This window comes from Anopheles coustani, chromosome 3 (genome assembly GCF_943734705.1).
Source record: "Anopheles coustani chromosome 3, idAnoCousDA_361_x.2, whole genome shotgun sequence".
NCBI lineage: Eukaryota > Metazoa > Arthropoda > Insecta > Diptera > Culicidae > Anopheles > Anopheles coustani.
Window position 1 is genome coordinate 19,034,826 of NC_071288.1, and position 19,702 is coordinate 19,054,527.

The 19,702-nt window shown below is 47.1% G+C and overlaps 1 protein-coding gene across 1 annotated transcript; it reads left to right on the plus strand.

The window, feature by feature from the left end:
- The first annotated feature begins 13,209 nt into the window (after positions 1 to 13,209).
- Positions 13,210 to 18,229, plus strand: LOC131258590 (uncharacterized). Its single transcript, XM_058259940.1, has 7 exons — positions 13,210 to 13,340; positions 13,412 to 13,750; positions 13,866 to 15,359; positions 15,432 to 15,735; positions 16,380 to 16,661; positions 17,038 to 17,226; positions 17,297 to 18,229. The coding sequence occupies exons 1-7, from the start codon at positions 13,210 to 13,212 to the stop codon at positions 17,465 to 17,467; spliced, it is 2,910 nt and encodes a 969-aa protein (XP_058115923.1). The 3' UTR covers positions 17,468 to 18,229.
- The last annotated feature ends 1,473 nt before the right edge of the window (positions 18,230 to 19,702 follow it).

Genomic DNA, 19,702 nt, shown 5'->3' on the forward strand with positions numbered 1-19,702 from the left:
AAAATAATCCTAACTATGAAATTTGATAAAATATTGGTAAAAAGTAGGGGGCTCTGGGGATCCAGTTCTCCATGCAGTTGCTTAGTTTGCTTACCCTATGATCTGCCTCTGCTCTTAGGGGATCTCTTAGATTAGGGTTCGTGAATGTAATTCATTCACCCACAGATAACGACGCCTTTCTTCGACACAATCTCACTCGCTGTACCTTAAACCATTGGAACCGGTTGTGTTGGTTGAATGTTAGATCGCGCGTGTAATTGGCGATTATCATTTGTTCACAGGAACTTAATGTGAACACAAAGCCCTAGGTTTATAGCACTGATTCGCGAGCAGAACGGAACTTTGCTCCGTTGAGTTCGCAGTGAAACGTTTATTTTTCTTACGATCAGTGCTTTCGCCGGCGGCGACGACGTCATGGACGTTGAAGATGTACGAATCGATTTGTGTTCCGATACCCTCGAAATAGATGTCCTTTGCCGGACCGAGGCGGGGGCCAATTGCTTCAATCAAGGCCGGCCACTTCGATGGCCACATGCCAATGGGATGCTGTGTGGGTAGCAGGGTTTCGTATGCACCACCATCTTCGCCTCCATTGTATCGTTTTTATCGCACCGTGTTAGCCAGAAACGGCTACCGATCAATGGACCAACCAGGGTGCCCCGGTCTGTCGATGCAATTGCAATCAACGATGTTGACCAGGCAGGGAGAGCTAAAAATAAGTATAAATGCAACGATAGAACAAACAATAGGGAGCTGTAAATCACGCCAACCAATGAGATCCAAAGACGTTAGGCGTCCATCTTCGTGGTGCTCTCACTAGAAGCGTCCTTGCAGTATCTTAGGAAGGATACTGCGCGTCGGTAGTAAAGTAAATCATGGTAAAATGAGAACTATGCCGTCAGCAAGAAGTTTCAGAAGCTCACTTTCTGTCTTGTTCATGCTTCAAGATTCGGAGTTTGTTTTAGCCAGTGAGATTTGTTTACTTCCAAACCAACGGTACAATCGACCATTGCCGAAGCCCTAATGTTATGGACGGTCCTGTGGAGAAGGAGTATATGTGAGTATGTGTGTATGGAAATGGATCAAACAGTCCCAAACGTAATAGAACGTAATTCGTTTGCCTGTAGTTCTTATGACGTCGCGATGTTAGAACATTACTGAGAACATTTCGAATTGATCAAATTGATGTGTTGAAACCAATATGAAAATAGGGTTATAAACTGTGGATAGAGTGCCTTAATAATAATTATTTGATATTCCTGTACATCAAATACCCAACTAAAATTCATTCAAATGAAAGGTCATACTTCGTTATCAGAAAATTTAATACATCGAGCAAACCCTTGTGCGTGATATCAATTAATGTTTGTAAAATTTGTTTCACGAAGTCTTCCACTTGTGGTTCCTTTACCAACGGTAGTTTTCTTTTGCTGTTCACCGTGAAACTCTATCGAGCTGTTCTACCCTTCCACGGCTGGTCGATCCGCCAGGACGAAGTTTGCCTAGTTTATTTTGCTCCTCCTTTATGCTGCACTATCAACCCTCATCTCAAATTCAATCACACTTACGCGGTAAAATGCGGGCGGATTTGCGGGAGCTTACTCCTGGAGCTTCTGGAGCCGTTATCCCATCTGCTGCCATAACGGTCGGCTGGGTTCGTATATGTTCCGTTTTCGGATGCACGGTAGTCTCATCATTGCCAAAAAACCCAGTGAGAAAAATGAACGAACAAACATGTCGCTGGTGGGAAAAGAAGAAAAACACAGAAAAAAATCTTTTTTTTTTTCTCCCACCCGGTCGGGGGAAAATGCAAAGGCGTCACTGAGGGCAAAAAAGAGATACGAAGAGAAAGAGCGAGTATAAATGCCTGCACCGTAAACAGTAACGTCATCGGCAACGTGGCGCACATTGTAGACGACATTCGGGGATGGCAGCATCGGGAGCAAATAAACACTGGGCTGGGGGTGCAGGAAAGGCTATCAGAAAGGGGGCGGAAGTTGCGACGTAGTTTCCCCGATGACGTCAGACCTTCTAACGGCTACTGGCTGCAACGCAATCATCCGATTTTCACTTTCATTCGGATTCAAATTCCGAAAATATCCACTCGAAGACGGCTTTCCCGGGAAGGGAAGGGAGTAGCGGAGAATGGGTGCGATTTGCGCAGCTGTGGGATGGAAAATCGGTGTGGAAAGCGGAATGGATTCGCAACCGTAACACGCACGCACACCATATCCCTTGGACAAATCTCTTCGGGGAGCGCCTTTGCTTGCTCGGAGTGGATTTTCCATTCCGCTCCGGGCTGTTGACTGCCGAAATAGAACTGCAAGAGGGTGCCCGAACCGTTTTCCCACCTCGTCCACGTATGACGTGAGGAAGAGAAAATGTTATCCACGCGCCAACCGTGACGTCATCAGCGTACACAAGCCGACGGGGGGAAAACAGGCAAGAGCGTAATCGTAGTAACGCTCGCTGCTCTCTCGCTGGCAACCATAGTAACACACACCCCGTAACGCGGGTGAGCCGGGAAAAGTGACCGCTCACCACCCGCCGGAAAAGGGTGCGGGGGTGGTGGGAAAAATGCGTTGACTCGTGTGTCTCGGTCGTCGCTCGGGCCCTGCTTGCGCAGTGGAAACCCGCGGACCGAAGGATTCGTCCCGAGAAACGGCGTTCAGTTTCGCCTCGACCACGGTACGGTGCGGTTGAGGTTTTCCCTCATTTTCCGGGCCACCTTTCTGCCTTTCTCTTTCTCTCTGTCACTCTATCTCACTCGCGCGCACACAAGTATAGTGTAGTTCGTTTCCACCAACGCCCCCGGCCGTGTTTGCCTCCGTTTCGTCCCTGAGCCGTTCGAGAAGATCAGTTAAATCTAGAAGAAGAACTCCCCGATTACCCTTCCCTGTATCGCCCCCCACCCTTCCCCTCGCTGACCGGGTGTATGCCGCCGGCGAAAGCGTACACCTAATGTTAGTGGGTGCGTGTGTGTGTGTGTTTGTGTGTTTGTAAGTGGCTTTTGCGAGACTTCTAAATGCGTGATTTGTTCATCTAGCGGATGGCAGTTGGGTGGCAGTTCACATCCATCCCAGCATTATGATTGAGTGAAAATGGCTCTGAAGCTATGCGAGAGCTATACGGGAAGTTACATCCCATTTCGTCCGATGCTCTAGGTAAACGATCGTGCGGAATAAATCAGTTCGGAAACCTCAACAAATCAGTTCCCCACGAGGCCATCCCCGTGTTCGTACCCGTGCTGTGTGGACAGTGTAATAATATATTTCAATTCCGTGGTAAGCGGGTAAAACAACACGGAGTTGGAAAGTTGGCGAATTTAGTATGTTGCCAAAGTAGAAAAAACAAAGCTACCAACAGCTTCACGTCGAAACGTCAGTGTCCCCTCAAAATAGCCAGTGTAGGTGTATCGGTGTAACCCGCGCGTGTGTGTGTGTGTGTGTGTGCGTGCACCACGAGGAAGTGAAAATTAACCCAGCATGCGCTGCGAGCCGGCGACCGGCTGAACGAAAGGCAAGCATCAATCAGGCGATGGAAATCATGTGTGAACACTGGCTCCCGGCTGAATGGGAGAAAATTGATTTTTAAATCACTTCATCACCCGCTCTCGGAGCCTGGGAAAATTACGGTGGTTGGTACGGAAAACACTCGGGGTGCAGAATTTTCCGCACCCGGCCTGGCCCCGGGGGGAACGAACAACGGTTGAATGAACGGACGCCAGACGGTAGTTTCGAGCGATCCACCACCACTTCTTAAGGCCAGCAAATAGTATTACTACTACTACTATTAGCAGCATCAGGGATTCCGGTTGCAACACTCAACAAGGTAACGATGGGGAAAGGAATTATGGTCATATTTCATCGACACTTGAGAATCAGCTTGAAAAGAATTCGAACAGATTTGGCAAACAAGCGATTCTTCAAGTTTGGACTGATTTATTCTCTAGCGTCTTATGATTTGCTCTGTTATTAATTCTCTACCGGTTTGAGAGTATTTTTTATTTATCCACGTAAAGTTGACCAACAATTTCATCTTGTTATAAATATATAATATTTGGGATTTCTAACACATTTGAAAGACATTGTTTAATATTCGTAGTTAATTGTGTTTTATCTACAAAATTTGCGCTTATTATTTCCTGTTCCAAAACTTTCGTAGAAATTATTACCTACAGCGAAATAGAAATAAATTATATGAGTCACATAGTTGCGCTTTTCCGGCCAATGACAACCAAGTCACTGAACAGCCGATCTGGCGATGAAAATTCTCCTCATTTCAATTATAGAATGCAGCCGGCTGTGTGCGTCGGGAAAATCAGTCACACTCACAGCCCGCCACGGAACTCAAAATATACATAAACCTTGCTCCCTCTATCATAATCCTTCTCTTCCACACACACACACACGCCCTCATTCTCTTTCTCAAACTCGACGGCATTTTCGTGTACCATCGCTTTCCCTGCAGCATCCCGAGTACGATGCACCGTCTGCGAACGATGACGTTTGGCGGTCGCTCGGATGTACTCGTGTGTGTGGGTGTGTGTGACCGGTCGTCGTGTGCCCGGTTCGTTTCGGCGAGATGATTCTCTTCCGCGTTTCGGTTTCGAACCGTTTTTTCCCCACTCCTTTATTTTTCCTCCATCCTCCGAGAGATGCGGACAAGATGCATCATCACGATGCTATTCCTGATGCAGTTTTTCCTCAAAACGGATTTGCTGCACCGGTGGACAGTCTCGTGCATCTGCAGGCGAAATGCCGTCTCGCGTAGTGTCGGCGATGCTTCTTGTTTTATGTTGTTGCTCGTATAGGTTTGCCTCGATCAACGTATCTTCTTTCATACGCGCCGGGTTGATAAATCTCGTCAGGGAGTGGTTTTCTGTGATTTCCTTCTCGTCCCGAACCCTGCCAAGCGAAGGCATTTCCCGAGCGAAACGATTTTATGCGTCCCCTGGTTCCTTCTCCGGGGGGAGGGTTTGGGAAAAGGTCATTCGCTCGGCCTGATATTTACGACACTGAAATGTTAACACCACAATTGAGCCAATGGCCTGCGGGGGGAAGTGGGTTCGTTAAAGGGCCTCGCCAATACAACGTCCGAACAACGCCGGTGCTGGACAAGACGTGCGGAGCACGGGTGAAACCGCCGAGAGTGGGGGGAAAATAGTGGATTAAGATTAATAGGCGAGCACATGCATGCTCGGTTTAATATCAAATTGCACGAGAAGCTGCATTTGAAGACGGATCAGGCCGAATTGCTTGTATTATGGCATTTATGATGGTCTTTACCCATGCTTTGAATATTTGCGGCACCAAAAGGGATCTTTTTATAGAGATGTATCGTGTTTCTTCCACTCTCGGAGTAGTGTAAAATAAAAAAAAGAGTGATCGATGAATCACCCATTTTATTGTAGATCTTTTTTCTTTTAAAAATAGATATGTTGAAAAAGGAGAAACAGAAATATTTCTCTTTTCAATGCAGGAACAAGAAAAAGTAGTCCTTCTGACAAATTATGTTAACTTATCCAGTATAAAATTGATCTTGACAATCCCCAAGGACATGGAAAATAACATAAACACTGTTCCAGGTTAAACGGAAAACTGATAGATCCGACCCGAGACGCTAATGAAGCGATGAAAAACGATACTAATGAGACACAAATTTATTACCTCGCACAAGTATATCACATAACACACACACACACAAGCCAGAGAGACTAGAAAAAGAAGACAGAGTGAAGAAGAACAGAGAAAATCCAATAAATAAACTCTAGTCAGCTCCTGTTTCTATTGCGAACAAAAAAAAAATGACTGAAATAAGGTGTAAATTGGAATTCCACCCACATTGAGCTATCATTTGGAGTGACAATATTGCGAACTGAAAAATTAATATTGTGCTTCGCATTAGGACGCCGCTTCGTACGTTTACCGGGTGCGTGCTTTATCAGGGGTTTTCCCATCGATCGTGTCCCGTCGTAAGAAGACGTAGAGCGTGATAGAGTGATATTGTTTTTATTGCCGTTCTGGTCAGGTGATCGACAAGTTGTTTGCTACCAGCACCTCGGGAACACTCCATCCCAAGGGTGCAGATTGATCGGGAAGGAAAAAAATAACGAAAACGCACAATCTTTCGGAACAAAAATGTCGCGAATGTCTTCCGATGCCGGAAAACGGTATAGCACGAAATTCCTCCCAGACTCACATCAGAATGGCTACCGCGGGACGTGATGTCCGGTGCGTTCGCTTTTCGTTCCACTTGACGGCCAAGACACTTTGGGATGGGCAAGGTGATGGCAGTGGTGTGTGGGGTGTAGGAGCCACTAGGGGCTGTGGCGGGTGGGTGGGAACATTAGGAAAGTGTAATCTTGGTAGATGGCGTTAAAAATAGCAACCACGCCACAAACTGCCGGCAAGCTATTCTGATTCTCGCTTGAGAGTGGTTGAAACACACTAGAAGGGCGAAAAGCATGAACAAGCAGAGATATAAAAAGAGCGAGAGAGAGGGGAAAAGAGGAAAAAGAAAAGAAAAAAAGAAAAAAGAAAGAGAAAGTGAGATGAAAAATACCAACAGAGAAGATGGTAATGAGCAGTGAAACGGACATGAGGAAAAAGTAAAAGCTCGGAATGGTATTCACCGGATTCCGGTCGTAGAAAACAATCGGCTGTCCCTTACGGTGTGGCTTCTTGGCTCCGGATGTAAGGAACCGTGGCTCATAAAAAAAGGACGAGAATAAAGCGCGAAAGGAATGTTACGGTCCTGACTGGTCGGACGACTTGAAGAATATAAATGCCGGTTTTACTATCTCGTTTAACGTCATTTTAGCTTCTAACTGTGTAGGATGTTGCCCCATGAGCGTATCTTTTCTATGTATTCTACCGTGAAAGCTGCTGCTGCTTCTTTCCGTCTTTTCGTTAAGGATTCACTGCTTAAATTTGTTTCAAGTCTTCTGAATCCCGCTTCTTGTTTCCTAGATGATCAATTTTGTCGTCCGTTTGTCTTCAACAAGTTTTTCGATCCATCCCCGTCTGCTATACTTTGCCATTCATTGAAAAAGTTTGTCCCGTTATCGGATCACCGGATGCAACACAATGAACACCAGCAGAGCGTACTGCACGAGAAAGTGATAAAAACCAAGCAAAACGTTAACGTCATGTGGGGTATTGTAAACGGTTGTATGGAGGTGTTGTAGCCTTTCAATCAAGGATTAAGTGCGTCAAGGATCGAGTTACGTTGAACTGAGGTGAAGTGGAAACACGGCACAACGTAAGCACGAAGGATTACGACATGTAATCACGGGCTTCTTGTTACCGACACGGTGAGAAATAAAGGAGTCGTAGTCGCTAGTTGATTGGAAACGTGTGGTCTTTTTTATTGTTTGAAGAAAGACATGAGTAATGTGTTGAGGGAAGAAGTTTTCCGACGAACTCTCATTTTCCAAAGAAGTTTGGCTTGATGTAGCAACATGTGAACTGAACATCGGTTGTGAAACGTGGTTTTCCACTTTTCTTTCGAAGTGGAATATTGTGTACGCAAAACACGTTTTAAGTAAAACGGTTCTAAGCACCAGAAATCCACTTTTGAATTTTCAATCCATAATAATGCGGAGGCCTTTTCGATAAGTTATTATTTTATTCTAAGAAAATCTCCTTTAACAACCCACTTGGAGTTAACATTACCAGTTCTCAGCACCGTCGTGTTATGGCACACGGCTTCACAGAAGAAAATCTTCTCTTTCCCTTCTCGCGATGAACTCACGTCATCAAAGTGCGCCTGCTTTACTCGTTGTTACCATGGTGATCGGTGCCTTGCGCCCGTTCGCTTCCCCGCCGAACCATGCACAAATATTTGCCGTACGTTAATTGTTTTTCTTCGCCCTGTGTTTCCGACATCACTTTTCACTTTATGGAACATTCTATTTCGCTCGTCTTCAGGCGTGACCTTGGCGAAGCGCATGCGAAAAGGCGATATTTTAGTGTCATTTCTCCCCCAGAATCGCTTCCACCGGTTCACAGTTCACTGCACCACGATAAGGCTATAAGCCGGGGTGCTTCCGGGAAGAGTGAAAAGCGGTTTGGCAGTGTCAGTCAATATTTACCACCCACCCGGAAAGTGGGAAGTTAAGCGGTATTAAATGACATGACTTGACGAAGGTTCCTTCCGAACCGCCGGGGGTAGAGGTGACTGCGCGACGAGACGTGAACATTGTGGTTGAGATCGTGGAACATTAAAGGCGATTCAAACGAAATCTCCAGTACGTGACGTAATATTGTGCGTGATGTGATTGGGTGTAAAATGTGTAACAGTTGCTTTAAAAGTAGTGCTTAAAACAATATCCCATTCTGTCAAATGTATAAATCTCAACATGTTCGTGGTAGCATGTTTTAAACAATTTAATTTTTATCTATTCGATGCGAGAAAGGGATTAAGGGATGGTTACCATACCCTTTTGAACTTCGATAAAAAGTTGGCCTATGGAAGCTTGATCATTCCGGCACCAGGGCACAATTAAATTCCAAATCACTCCACACGCTCCAGCCCGGTTCAAAGGCATCCCTTTTTTCCGTGCTGCACCAGCTGATATGCGCGCACAAAGGAAGGGTTCACTCTTCCGGCTACCAAATGACCAACTAACACGCTTCGTGCCGGAAGCCACGTGGAAGGTATGTAGCACCTGGTGTTGGGGCAACCGTTTCAGTGTAGGAGTGTATTTTTTCTCACTCCTCCCGGCGCTGGACGCTCCCGGTTCGGAAGTGGCTTGGGTTTTTATTGCTTGGAATCCCTTGCGATTTATATTCTCCACTGTGCGAACGCGCGGAAGCGAGTATATGAAGTGAAGATGAGCTGTTTATAGACCAGGTGAGGTTCGGGTTGCGGTCAGGGTTTGTTGGCTTTATCGGCGCGCATCAAACGGAGATCTGTAAAAATATTTTGTGTGTAAACTTTGGTGTCAAAACAAGTTGTACATGGTGTCTTTAGGTATTTAAACACTAATGAATTTTTGTTTAAATATTTTTCAAGACAATTTTGTAAACAAAACTAATTAAAAAGGAGATTTGAATAATTTAGAATTTTTAATTCTACTGTAGAAAAATTGCAAATATATATTGCGGCTTAATTTTCGTGCCGAATGTGTTCGAAATGTGAATGAAAATCCCCGTCCTTGGTTCACGTGTTTATCGATTAAGGCGCGTTATGTTGGTAATGTTTGAATACCCGCTACATAAATCAGGCCCACAGACACAAATGACCTGCAATCCACCAACTGCCGGGAATAGGGAACGGGTTTTCCTACGGAAGGTCATCGCGATCGGAAGGACAACATCGTGTTATTGCATCCGTTGTTGTCATGTCCTCTACTTTTCCCTTTACTTTATAACTGAGTTTAGTTAACCAGGACCCAGCATCATCCGTTAGGACAAACTAGGGTAGTGTTGCTTGATTTCCTTCACCCCCTGGAAAATAATGGGTGTTACCGAAACGCAGCGCTTATTAATTTTATTCATATCGATCGAATGAATGTGCGTGTGGGGCAGCGGTGAGAGAAGGGAAGTTGGGGGGAGCGAATCGAATAATCACGTAGCCACGAGCGTGCCATAGAGCGAAGCTGGAACGCCGTGTCGGCACCGTTCGCGTGGCAGACCAGGCGTCTCCATTCGTGGTCAAATGGACACCGGTTTCCAAAGGAGACATGGCATGTAATGGAAAAGATTAATGGTTTAAGCGCCGGGGCAGGCATAAACTGTCGTTCAATAAAAATAAATAGAAGGATGTTGGAACACGCGAGGCTCGTTTGAGGGTTTATGTTGGGAAATGTGACCGCTGGGTGGATGCATTTTTTTGTTCGTACCGAAAGCGTGAGCATTGAAAAGTTAAACGTCAAATTAACTATAAATCAATTACGGTCGTTTACATTAGCCGGGTGGCGTAGACCGAGATGCCAATATTCGTGATCATAAATTCTAGTAATTTTTCTGATTTTGGAAGAGTGTTGTTAAAACACCAGGCGCCTCCATTGTTAACGGCAACATCAGTATCTTAACGTCATAAACTTAACGTCATAAACTAACATGATATAATAATCCACACACTGACTCATGCTGGGAAATAGAGGCGTAATACTTGGTTATACCGTGAAGATTATGTGTTAATCGAATCTCCACAATCTTTAGTTACTCACCACCCGCCGTGATTGCCTCCTCCCGGTTCGATGCTGGTGCAGCCAGATGCCGCAGTGCCGGCGATTAGATTGCTTGCTGACGGTGGTAAAAATAAACCCCCATCCTTGGCTCCCCTTTCGGCGGTGGGAGTGTGTTACCTTGACGCAGCGGGAACGGTCTGGTGCGGAGGTGCTGATACTTCAATTCACTTCACGTTGCGATTCATTACCCGTGGCGTTCTTCTATGTAGTTATATTCGTTTCGTTTTGGTTCACCTATTTCCCGCTCCTTTTTTCACCGGTGCCAGAGTACCATCATTCATCATGGATGGACGGATGGCCGTGATGGTGGGCGTCGTGGAAATCGAAGCGCTTCTTAAAATAAAGCAATCACACCGTTTGACAGTGGGGAAAATTGCGAAAATTGCGCCAGTCACTGGGTGCGACATACGGTGCAATTTGTTTGATTCGCTTCCAACGAATGCAAGATTGATGGCGCCACGATTGTGCCCCGAAGTGAAAGCCGGATGTTGTAACAGGTGGTTTTTCCGTTTGTTGCTTTATTTTGTGTAAGATTTCATATCGAGCTTTACTCACTCAATGTAATTTTAGCTTTTCATTTAACTTTATTCAACGAATGCATCTTCGGCGTTATGTTTTTGATGAAGTATTTCTATTAATTTTTCAACGTGTGTTTATGTTTTGGCCTCCTCCACCATTTTTAAATTAGTCAAAATTAAGTTTTGCAAATGTGATTTATAAAAATTTTAAATCATGATAAAAGGAAACAAAACTAAGCCAACGGAGAGAAGTTGAAACCCGTTGTAGGATGCTGTTGTACCGAATCATAAATAATTTTTCATCATTTCCTGTTCCCCAAAATATCCGTTACAAAATTCGGACGAAAATCGGAGAAAAAAAACAAAATGGTCAAATTAAATCTGTTTGTCCGAAGTTTATCACCAGTTTGGTGGAATCGGCCGACGAAATGAGGCTCACGCTCGGGCAAGGACTTTGCAAACTGCGTGCCCATCTTCGGGGCCGAAGCTTCATCGTGCACACAGTGTTGCAATGTAGCGCCGGCGTTAATGACGTCAAACCTGTCAGACCGACGACGTTGACGGGTTCCTTTTGCGTTCCGCTTGCCACCAGAAGGTGGACACAGGAGTCGAAGGTGGGTCAAGGGTGTTTGCGTTTTTTTGCGGTGCGATGGTGATAGTAGCACTGTTGGTCGTTCCTCCTTCCTCGTGCTGGTGCTTATTTCCGATTCCGTTGTTTGGTTGTCATGTTTCCATTAGCGTGCGTTTCTGGCAGCCTTCGCGCTAGCCGCCCCTCAAGCGAAAGCGCGCAAAGGATGGAAGGCGCTCGTGGTGTTTACATTTTACTTAGCATCATCATCGGGCCACGGGGTCTGGGGCGATGAAACTTGCTACCGAGTCGGAGGTGCGCTTATGTTTCGGTGGGAGTGAAGGGGAATTACTTCATTAGTGGCGCTACCGGAAGACGGTGACGACCGGCAGGACGCGGGCGGTGGGTGTTTATGCGTTCATCGTCTCCGATGGCCCGGCACCTTGCTGCACGAGGTGTCTAGCGTAGTGTAAATTTGATAAGATGGCTCGATGGTGTTGGCACACATGCGGAATAGGAAAACTTTCTGTTTTTCCACCTTGTTTTGTTGTTTGTTCCCGTCGGTCAACAAACATTTTTAAATATAACGATGTATCGGCGGGTGGGATTTTTTCTTAATGTCGTGCAGTATGCAGCCCAGCTAGCGCCTAGAGGATCACGCAATGTTCTGACGTTCGAGAAAATTAATTTTGAAGAATTTTGGGTCAGTTTGTCGGTAAGGAATGCGTTGCAAATTCTTATAAGAGCAGTGTTTTGTAAGAAACTTTAACACAAATTTGTATTTCATTTGATGGTTTAGCAATGTTAAATTCTTTACTTTTTGTACAATTAAAAATATGTTGGTTTACTTTTTAGTGGTCTACACATGTTACGTTCAACGTCAATACTTTAAATTTTCAGTCAAACTATTTGTAAATTTATTATTCTTATTTTTTGTGAAATTACAGTTTACAGAAATATGTATATGGACCATATTTTGGGAACCTTTAACATTATCGTATGTAATTACACTACAAAAATAGAAGTCTATTTCCTTTTTGTTGTTTAAAAAAATTATTTCTATTAAAAACCATTTATAAAATTATAATCATTAGTTATTGGTTGGTTCAGCGCAAATTGCCACTTAAGGTGTTTTAGCTTTAAGGACAAATCCCATTGTAGGACAAAACCCTTAAAATAAACATATTTCCCAAGCACACAATAATTATCAGGTAGATATTCACACTCCTACAAATATGCAGCTCAATCAAACCTCGTTCACCATGATTATCACCCCCACAATTGACGGTTATCGGCACGGTAAAGTAGGCACGGGTAGCGTGAGTGACAAGTAAATAGACACCGCAATGCCCCCCCCCTCCCCCTCCTGGAAAAGTACTTTACTTCTCGCCAACCAGCAATCATAACTGTGATTAGAGCACTTACCACCGTTAAATCGATATGAATCCCACCGGTCGATTCTGGTCATAAAAAGGCCAAACGAATTGCCAGATAGCGGAAAAACACAGACACTATTAGGAGTAGTAAATTTGTCCCCCGATGTTTGTTACGATTCTCCTGATTTAATACCGTTTTCCTTCCTTTCCGCATTTTTTTCTCTCGCTTTCAGACATTCATAGAACTCACAGCACAACAAGGAAGCAGTGTGTAGTAATAAAAAAGGAACTTAAGCACCAATGAAGCGATGACCGTGTTGCCACCATTCGGCCGGATATCCCGGAGAAAGTGGTGACCATCGCGCATCCGGCGGAAGTGGACTTCCTTTGTTTGGTTCGTTCGGTGGTTTTTGGTTTTTGTTTTTCGTTTCGAACTATTCGTCGACACGTTCTGCAGCCGGAGAGGGACATTAGCTACCTCCGGAAAACGTTTCCGATCGAGAATTCGCAGAGCTCCGGTCCCCGAAAGGTGCCCCGATCGATGTCAGCATGGCGCTCGTGATGCTTCCGTGTGATCTCCCGTGGTGGTCGAACGTGCAGAAGAAGCTGACGCAGATCGAGGAGTCCGATTCGCTCGACGTGGTCCTCGAGGTGATGCAAAAGTTGCACGAACTCTGCAAGTAGGTGTCGGCCGGTCGTACGCCGTTGGGTCATTCGGTGGTAATTAATGTGTGTTGTATGTTTTTCGCAGTGTCAGCCTCGATCCGGACGAGGACGGAAAGGACACGACGGTGTTCGAGGGCCTGCGGCACTTCGTCGAGCGCACGATGGACGCGGTGGAGCGGGACCATTTCCTCGCCCAGACGGTCAAGTCGCTTGCGCGGCACGCCCGCAACCTCAAGCTGCACCGGCCGCCCCGCGGGCTCAGCTTCAGCCTGCAGCAGCAGGCGGACAGCTACGAGCTGAGCTACCGGCTGGTCGCGTCCCTGCTGGCCAATGCGTTCTTTTCGACATTTCCAAAACGTACTGAAAAAACACACCCCACGTTACAAGACTTTAACTTTACACACTTTTTTAGAGGTTTAGTAGAGTAGGTTGATCGACCGTGCGCTTTTAACGCCCCCCAACCCCGAAGGAACACCGTGTTTTGCTAACCTGCTCCATCCTTCTGCCCTTTCTGCCCCGCCCGCGGCCCTTTTTTGCAGCAACGCCGTGCAGCGGGCCAAGTTCCGCAGCTTCCTGCACTACTTCGACTGGCTCGAGCGGAACCCGACGGTGCTGGAGGGCAGCCTGCGCATCTCGCGGAAGGTGATGACCGGCAAGCAGTGGCTCACGATCGAGGACTGGCTCGAATGCGAGCTTCCGCTGTGCGACGTCGAGATCCGGCACGAGGGCAAGCTGGACAAGGCCGACCCGGACACGATGCAGACGGTGTTCGCGAGTGCGCGGCTCGGGGGTGACGTCCTGGCCGACGGCGACTCGCAGGAGTCGATCCAATTCTGCACGTTCCCCGAGCTGCTCGCGGTGCTGCTGTACGTGGAGGCGCTCGAGGACAACGAGTCGCTGCAGATTGAGAACGTGCGCCATGTGTCGCGGATCGTGGATCCCCGGTGTAAGGGGCCGCTGCTGGAGAAGATCGCCGAACCGAAGCGGACGACCGTGTGCTGCATCGATGCGGAGAACTACCGGGCGTTGCCGTCGCAGCAGTTCGAGGAGGACGATATCTTGCGCGAGCTGAACAAGTGCCTGTTGGCGTTCCGCCAGAACACGACCTGCCCGGTGGTGGGCGATACGAAGGGAGCGGACAAGCGGACGGGGGCGGCGACAGCATCCGGTGCGGGCCTGAAGTTGGACCAGCTGGAGACGGTCTCAAGCAAGGGTCGGCTATCGCCCATCGGCGAGCGCGAACGGGAAGGCTCGACGCCGGGTTCGCCCGACGTCTATACGACGATCTTCATCCGGCAGGCGACGCCGAACTCGAAGCGCTCGAGCAGTGACTCGAACAAGCTCGAGAAGGACATCAACAAGCGCCGGTCGTGGCTGTCGCCGGAGCGGCCGAGTGCGCCCGGAAGCGGCGGCACGGTGTCGGTGTGCTCGGGATCCGGCGCCCGGCGGGGGAAGTTTATCATTCTGGGATCGTCGGGCGAGTGCCTGCCGGTCAGTCGGCATCCGCTGCGCATCCCCGACGGCTACCAGCAGCTGCCGGGCGGGACGCGGCCCGATTCGCTGTCGAGTTGCGGCTCGAGCCAGGACGAGTTTCACAGTGCGAAGGACAGCTTCGACGAGGACGACGAGGATGGGTTGAGGGCGCACGCGTACGCCTCGGAGCTGGACACTCCCGAGCGGAGACTCGAGTTCGCCCGGAAGCTGCGAGCGGCGCTCGAGCAGGGTGGTACGAACGGGATCTCGGGCAGCACGGAGGACAGCAGCTACGCGGTGGGCATCAGTGTGGCGGGTTCGCAGACACGCGATCAGGACATCCGCGTGCGGCGAGGCGGTTCGTGTGGGTTCGTGCTCGACGGCTCCATGGACAGCAACTACTGCGACGACCTGCCGGACTGGAAGGAGCAGAGGACGACATCTGGGGGCCACGCGAACGGTGGTTCGCTGGAGCGGAAGCCCACCAACGAGTCGTCGCGGTACAGCTTCGACTCCGATCTCGGCTCGGAACTGGAGGAGGTGTACGAGAAGTTCGCCAAGTAACGAACCACCTTCCATACTGCCCACTATCTCGAGTTCTCTAACATACGGGACTTTCTTGTTCTCCCTAGATGGCTCGAGGATCCCATCAGCACGGATAAACCGAAGAAGCTGGACGCCCGCGACGAGGCCGTGCTCAAGTTTGCCAACTCGCTGCTCAAGCGAACGCTCAGCGAAAGCTTCGTCGGCATTCCGTTCACCGAGGAGTGCCTTACGAGCGGGAATGGAACCGCGGGCGACATGGGTGGCACGCGGTTGGCGGTGGGAGCTGGAGGTGGGACCGCCGGACTGGGACAGAAGGAAAAGATCCTGCTCCACGTACGATCGCTTTCGCTGGAGCTGGCGAAACACAAGCACAAACTGGCGGCTCAGCTGGTAAGTTCCGCTCGAAGAGTGTAGGTCACTCAGTACTCAGATTCCAGTAGTTCCGTAAATCTGGCGCAATCCGAGTGAGCTGGTGCTGTAGATTTTGGGAGAGATTTTGTAGAACCGGTTGAAACTAGGTTATATTTTGGTAATTCCCTTTGGGATTGCTGCCTGCTTTCTCGTAGAGTGGTGCTGTTGTAGTGTAGAACGCCCGCTTTGAGTGCCATTCCCACCTGGACCTTCGGGAGATTCTTGTATTCTTTCCAATAACTGTACGTAGGCCGTGTTGAATGCCATGGTTGCTATAGTTATCTCCTTACTTTGCAATCCTTTTTTTCTTATTTGATAAATGGATTTCGAACCAGTTTGAGTTTCTTTACTTATATTTTATTTTTCTCTTCTTTATCCCAAAAAACCTTCCCGCATCTATTGGTTCACCCGCCCGAATCATCATCTGCTCATCCCTTCCTCCGATCGTATGCTTTGGAATGCGTTGTGTTTTGGTTGCGATTTGGTTGCGATTTTCGATTGCGGTTAAACTTTGAACTTCCTGGAACCGGGCACAACAATACACATATATACACGCACGTACATACATACCCACCCACCCTCGATGTACCTGATTGCGGACGCGCTGGATGCAATTCCGGCAGCGCCACGACTATCTCGCCCTCGAACCGGCAAAGTTGTTCAAGTGTCCCAACATTCAGCTCACGCGAACCGACCATCGGAAATTGCTGCTCAAGCTGCGCTCGACGACCCGCAGCGGCTCGGGCTGCTCGGTGACGGACCCGGCCATCGGCACCGCGAGGCAACAGACTGCCGGTCCCAAGCTCGAACGCCAGTCGTCGCTGAAGACGAAACTTCTGCACTACAAACCGAACTGGTCTGTGTCCTACTATCAGGATATCAAGTGTGACGATGTGGTGCTGAAGGTAGCTATACAGAGCCGAGCGTTGTACTTTGTTGTGTGCCTTCCGTATGTGTGTGTATGTGTGTGCCATCGCTGCATGTGTTAACGAAGCTTTTGCGTACGTTCTGTCAGCTGCTGGTGGTTCTCGTGGTTCCGTTGAGCCACTCAGGTAATCGTTGTTCAAACTTTTGTGCTTACCTTCCACTGTCTTCCAGTTTGTTTCGTATTTAATCTCTTCATCAACAAAAAAATTCAATCTTTCCTTCCGTATCTTTCACTTACCTTCTGTGTCTTCTCTTCTCTACTTTACTCTCCGTCGTGGACTCGTTGTTGAAAATAACTATTTCTTTTAATGATGCTACCTTCGGCAACACGTTTATGTTTCTCGCCTCTCGCAGATATCTCAACTTGCTCAAAAGCGGACGCTCAACGTCAACCTGCGGCCGGTGGCGACGGGCAACTGGGGGTGTGGTGGTACGCGCCGTGGTGACGTACAGCTCAAGATGGTGATCCAGTGGATGGCAGCCAGCGTAGCCGGTCTTCCATATCTCAGCTACTACACAGCGGGCAATGAAAAACTTTCGAAGGTATGAAGTTGGAAGTTTCGATACTCCTCAAGTGCTTTTGATAATCTCTTTCTAATTTCTTCTTCCTCAGCTCGATACGATTTGCCGAGTGCTAAAGGATCGCAAGTGGACAGTTGGGGAGCTGGCGGCAGCAACGCTCAGTCACGCCCGGGACATCCTGGAGGATCCATTCTACTACAACAACGATCGAAACTACTGCATGTTCTTCGAGAAGCTGATCGGACTGGAGAAGGCCCACTGAGCAGCGATCTTAGAAAAGTTAAAGAACATGCAACAGCTTGCGATCGCATAGCACTAGGGCGAAGGCAACTTATTGGAATGAGAAGGAACGTTGAAAACCAGAAAAGACAAATAATGGCATCTCCACGTGTAATGGAAGATGCTACACGTGAATCCCGTGAAGTGAAACTTCGAAAGCAATAAAGAAAAACTTTTTTATACTACGAAAGAGCAGCAAGGATGCAATGATTGGCAGGGATTTAGACAAAAACCAAATGGCAAGAGAAGGTAACAAAGGACCACGAATGAAGGAATCCTCTTTTAAAAGACGAAGCCTTATAAGAGGCTTGTAGTGACACCGGAGGGTTTTTGTACCGCAAACACTCACAAGTGGGCAAGTGATCATAAACCAGGAGTAAAAGTCAAACGTCTTCCTAAGAAACCGAACGTAGGATTTGCGATAGAGTGTAAGTTGTGGATATTAAAGTCCTTACTACATGAGTTATAGAGAATACATCAATAAAGTATCCAATAAAGGAACAGCAGTTAAAAAGATTGTTATCTTTTTGAAACTTAAAACCAAACGACACCGCAGCCATTAGTTGTGCGTGGCGAAAATTATCACAAGGAAAAGGAAAAAAGATACGAAACTGCGTAGAAATCGATCAAAACCGTCAGTAGCTGCGTTCAGTAAAAAAATGAAATCAATTTAGTTAGCTAGCCGGTAGAGAACCAATGCAATGACGCTTATTGTAGAACCAAATCTATGTGAAAACAGAAAGACGATGGTTACATCGGAAAGCATAATAAAATGAAATTAAAATTTGAGATCAACGAGATTTATTGTGTCGTTCTAATGCTTTGGTAGGTACAACAAATGGATCGAAAAGTGTGGGTAGCTTTTCGAAAAACAAGAAAAATACATGGTATGGTGTAATACGCTGGCCAAAGCAAAATTAATAACATTTTTTTGAATGTAGTGACCAATAAACAAGTATTAAACAAGCAACTAAGTTGACACATTTTCTTGCTTGTAAATGGAATAATAATTTCTACTTTAACCATGTCTTCCCGATAGCATTTGGATACTTGCAGTTCTTTGCCACCCCTGAGAATAACAAATATTACCAAAGAAAGGAAACACTTTAAGTAAATTTCAGCCTGTTTCAGTAGTTTACGCGTTAAATCCACTTCTGTTTTTGGGCTTTCTTTTCAAGGCGTTCTCCAGTTTTAGTTGACTAACCGTTAAACGAACGCGATTTCAAACGTCGTTACAAAATGAAGCGCTTTGGCGGTGAGTAGCTGAGAATATTTCACTTCGCTTTTCGAAGCATTACCATTTAAAGCGGATCTTTCAGGAATGAATGAATGTATTTTCACAAAGTCTTTTTGAACTACACAAAATGCACATCAATGACGAAATCGTGGCGTAAATGGTCGATTAAACAACATTCAAATAAGAAATATTACAAGTGAAATATAACTCAGCTACTCACCGTCAGAGCGCGCTCAGTTTCAACGGAAATGAGAATTCGAAAAATACGTTTTATATGCTGCATGGAGCATATATATGTGGGTACATGTAGTTTCTATGGCATAATTAGTTGATCTTTACTCTCTTTGATACGGAAAAAAATTATAATACAAGACTAGTAAATCATTGCACTTTTTGTCAATTTCAAAACCAAAAAATAATTCCGCGAATGTTGCTTGATGTCGGTTACGTATAATTCATTTCCACGGCAAAGACCGGTGCAGCTGTCATTCGTGTGTTCGCGTTCGGCTGGCGCTTTGGCGTTCATGCGGTTCCGTTCAGCATCCGTCCTGGGTGAACATTCGTTCGGATTGTTTTGGAGGAGCCGGCTTGTACTCTCTCTCTCTCTCTCACTTCATGAGGTCACCTGACCCGGCGTTACCACAAGGCACCGTTGTTTTGACGGGACGGACGTCGATGACGTACATGCGTTCGTGCGTGCGTGCTGTGCGCTGGCTGGCACTGGAATGATGCAACCCCGCCACATTGCAGCATCGGGGACTGTGCATCGACCCCTGGTGAACACTAACACACACCCCCCTCCGTTGGGAGGGTTGTATCCTTTGATTACGTTCATCCGTTCGCTCGTTCGTTCGTTCGTTCGTGCGAGGTCGTTCTCGTTTGCTTGGCGTGTGGCGTGTTTGGCGGACCATTCCCTCATTCTACACACTGACACGAGGACGATTACGGTTACTAGCCGCACGACCAGCTCGCCATGGGGCG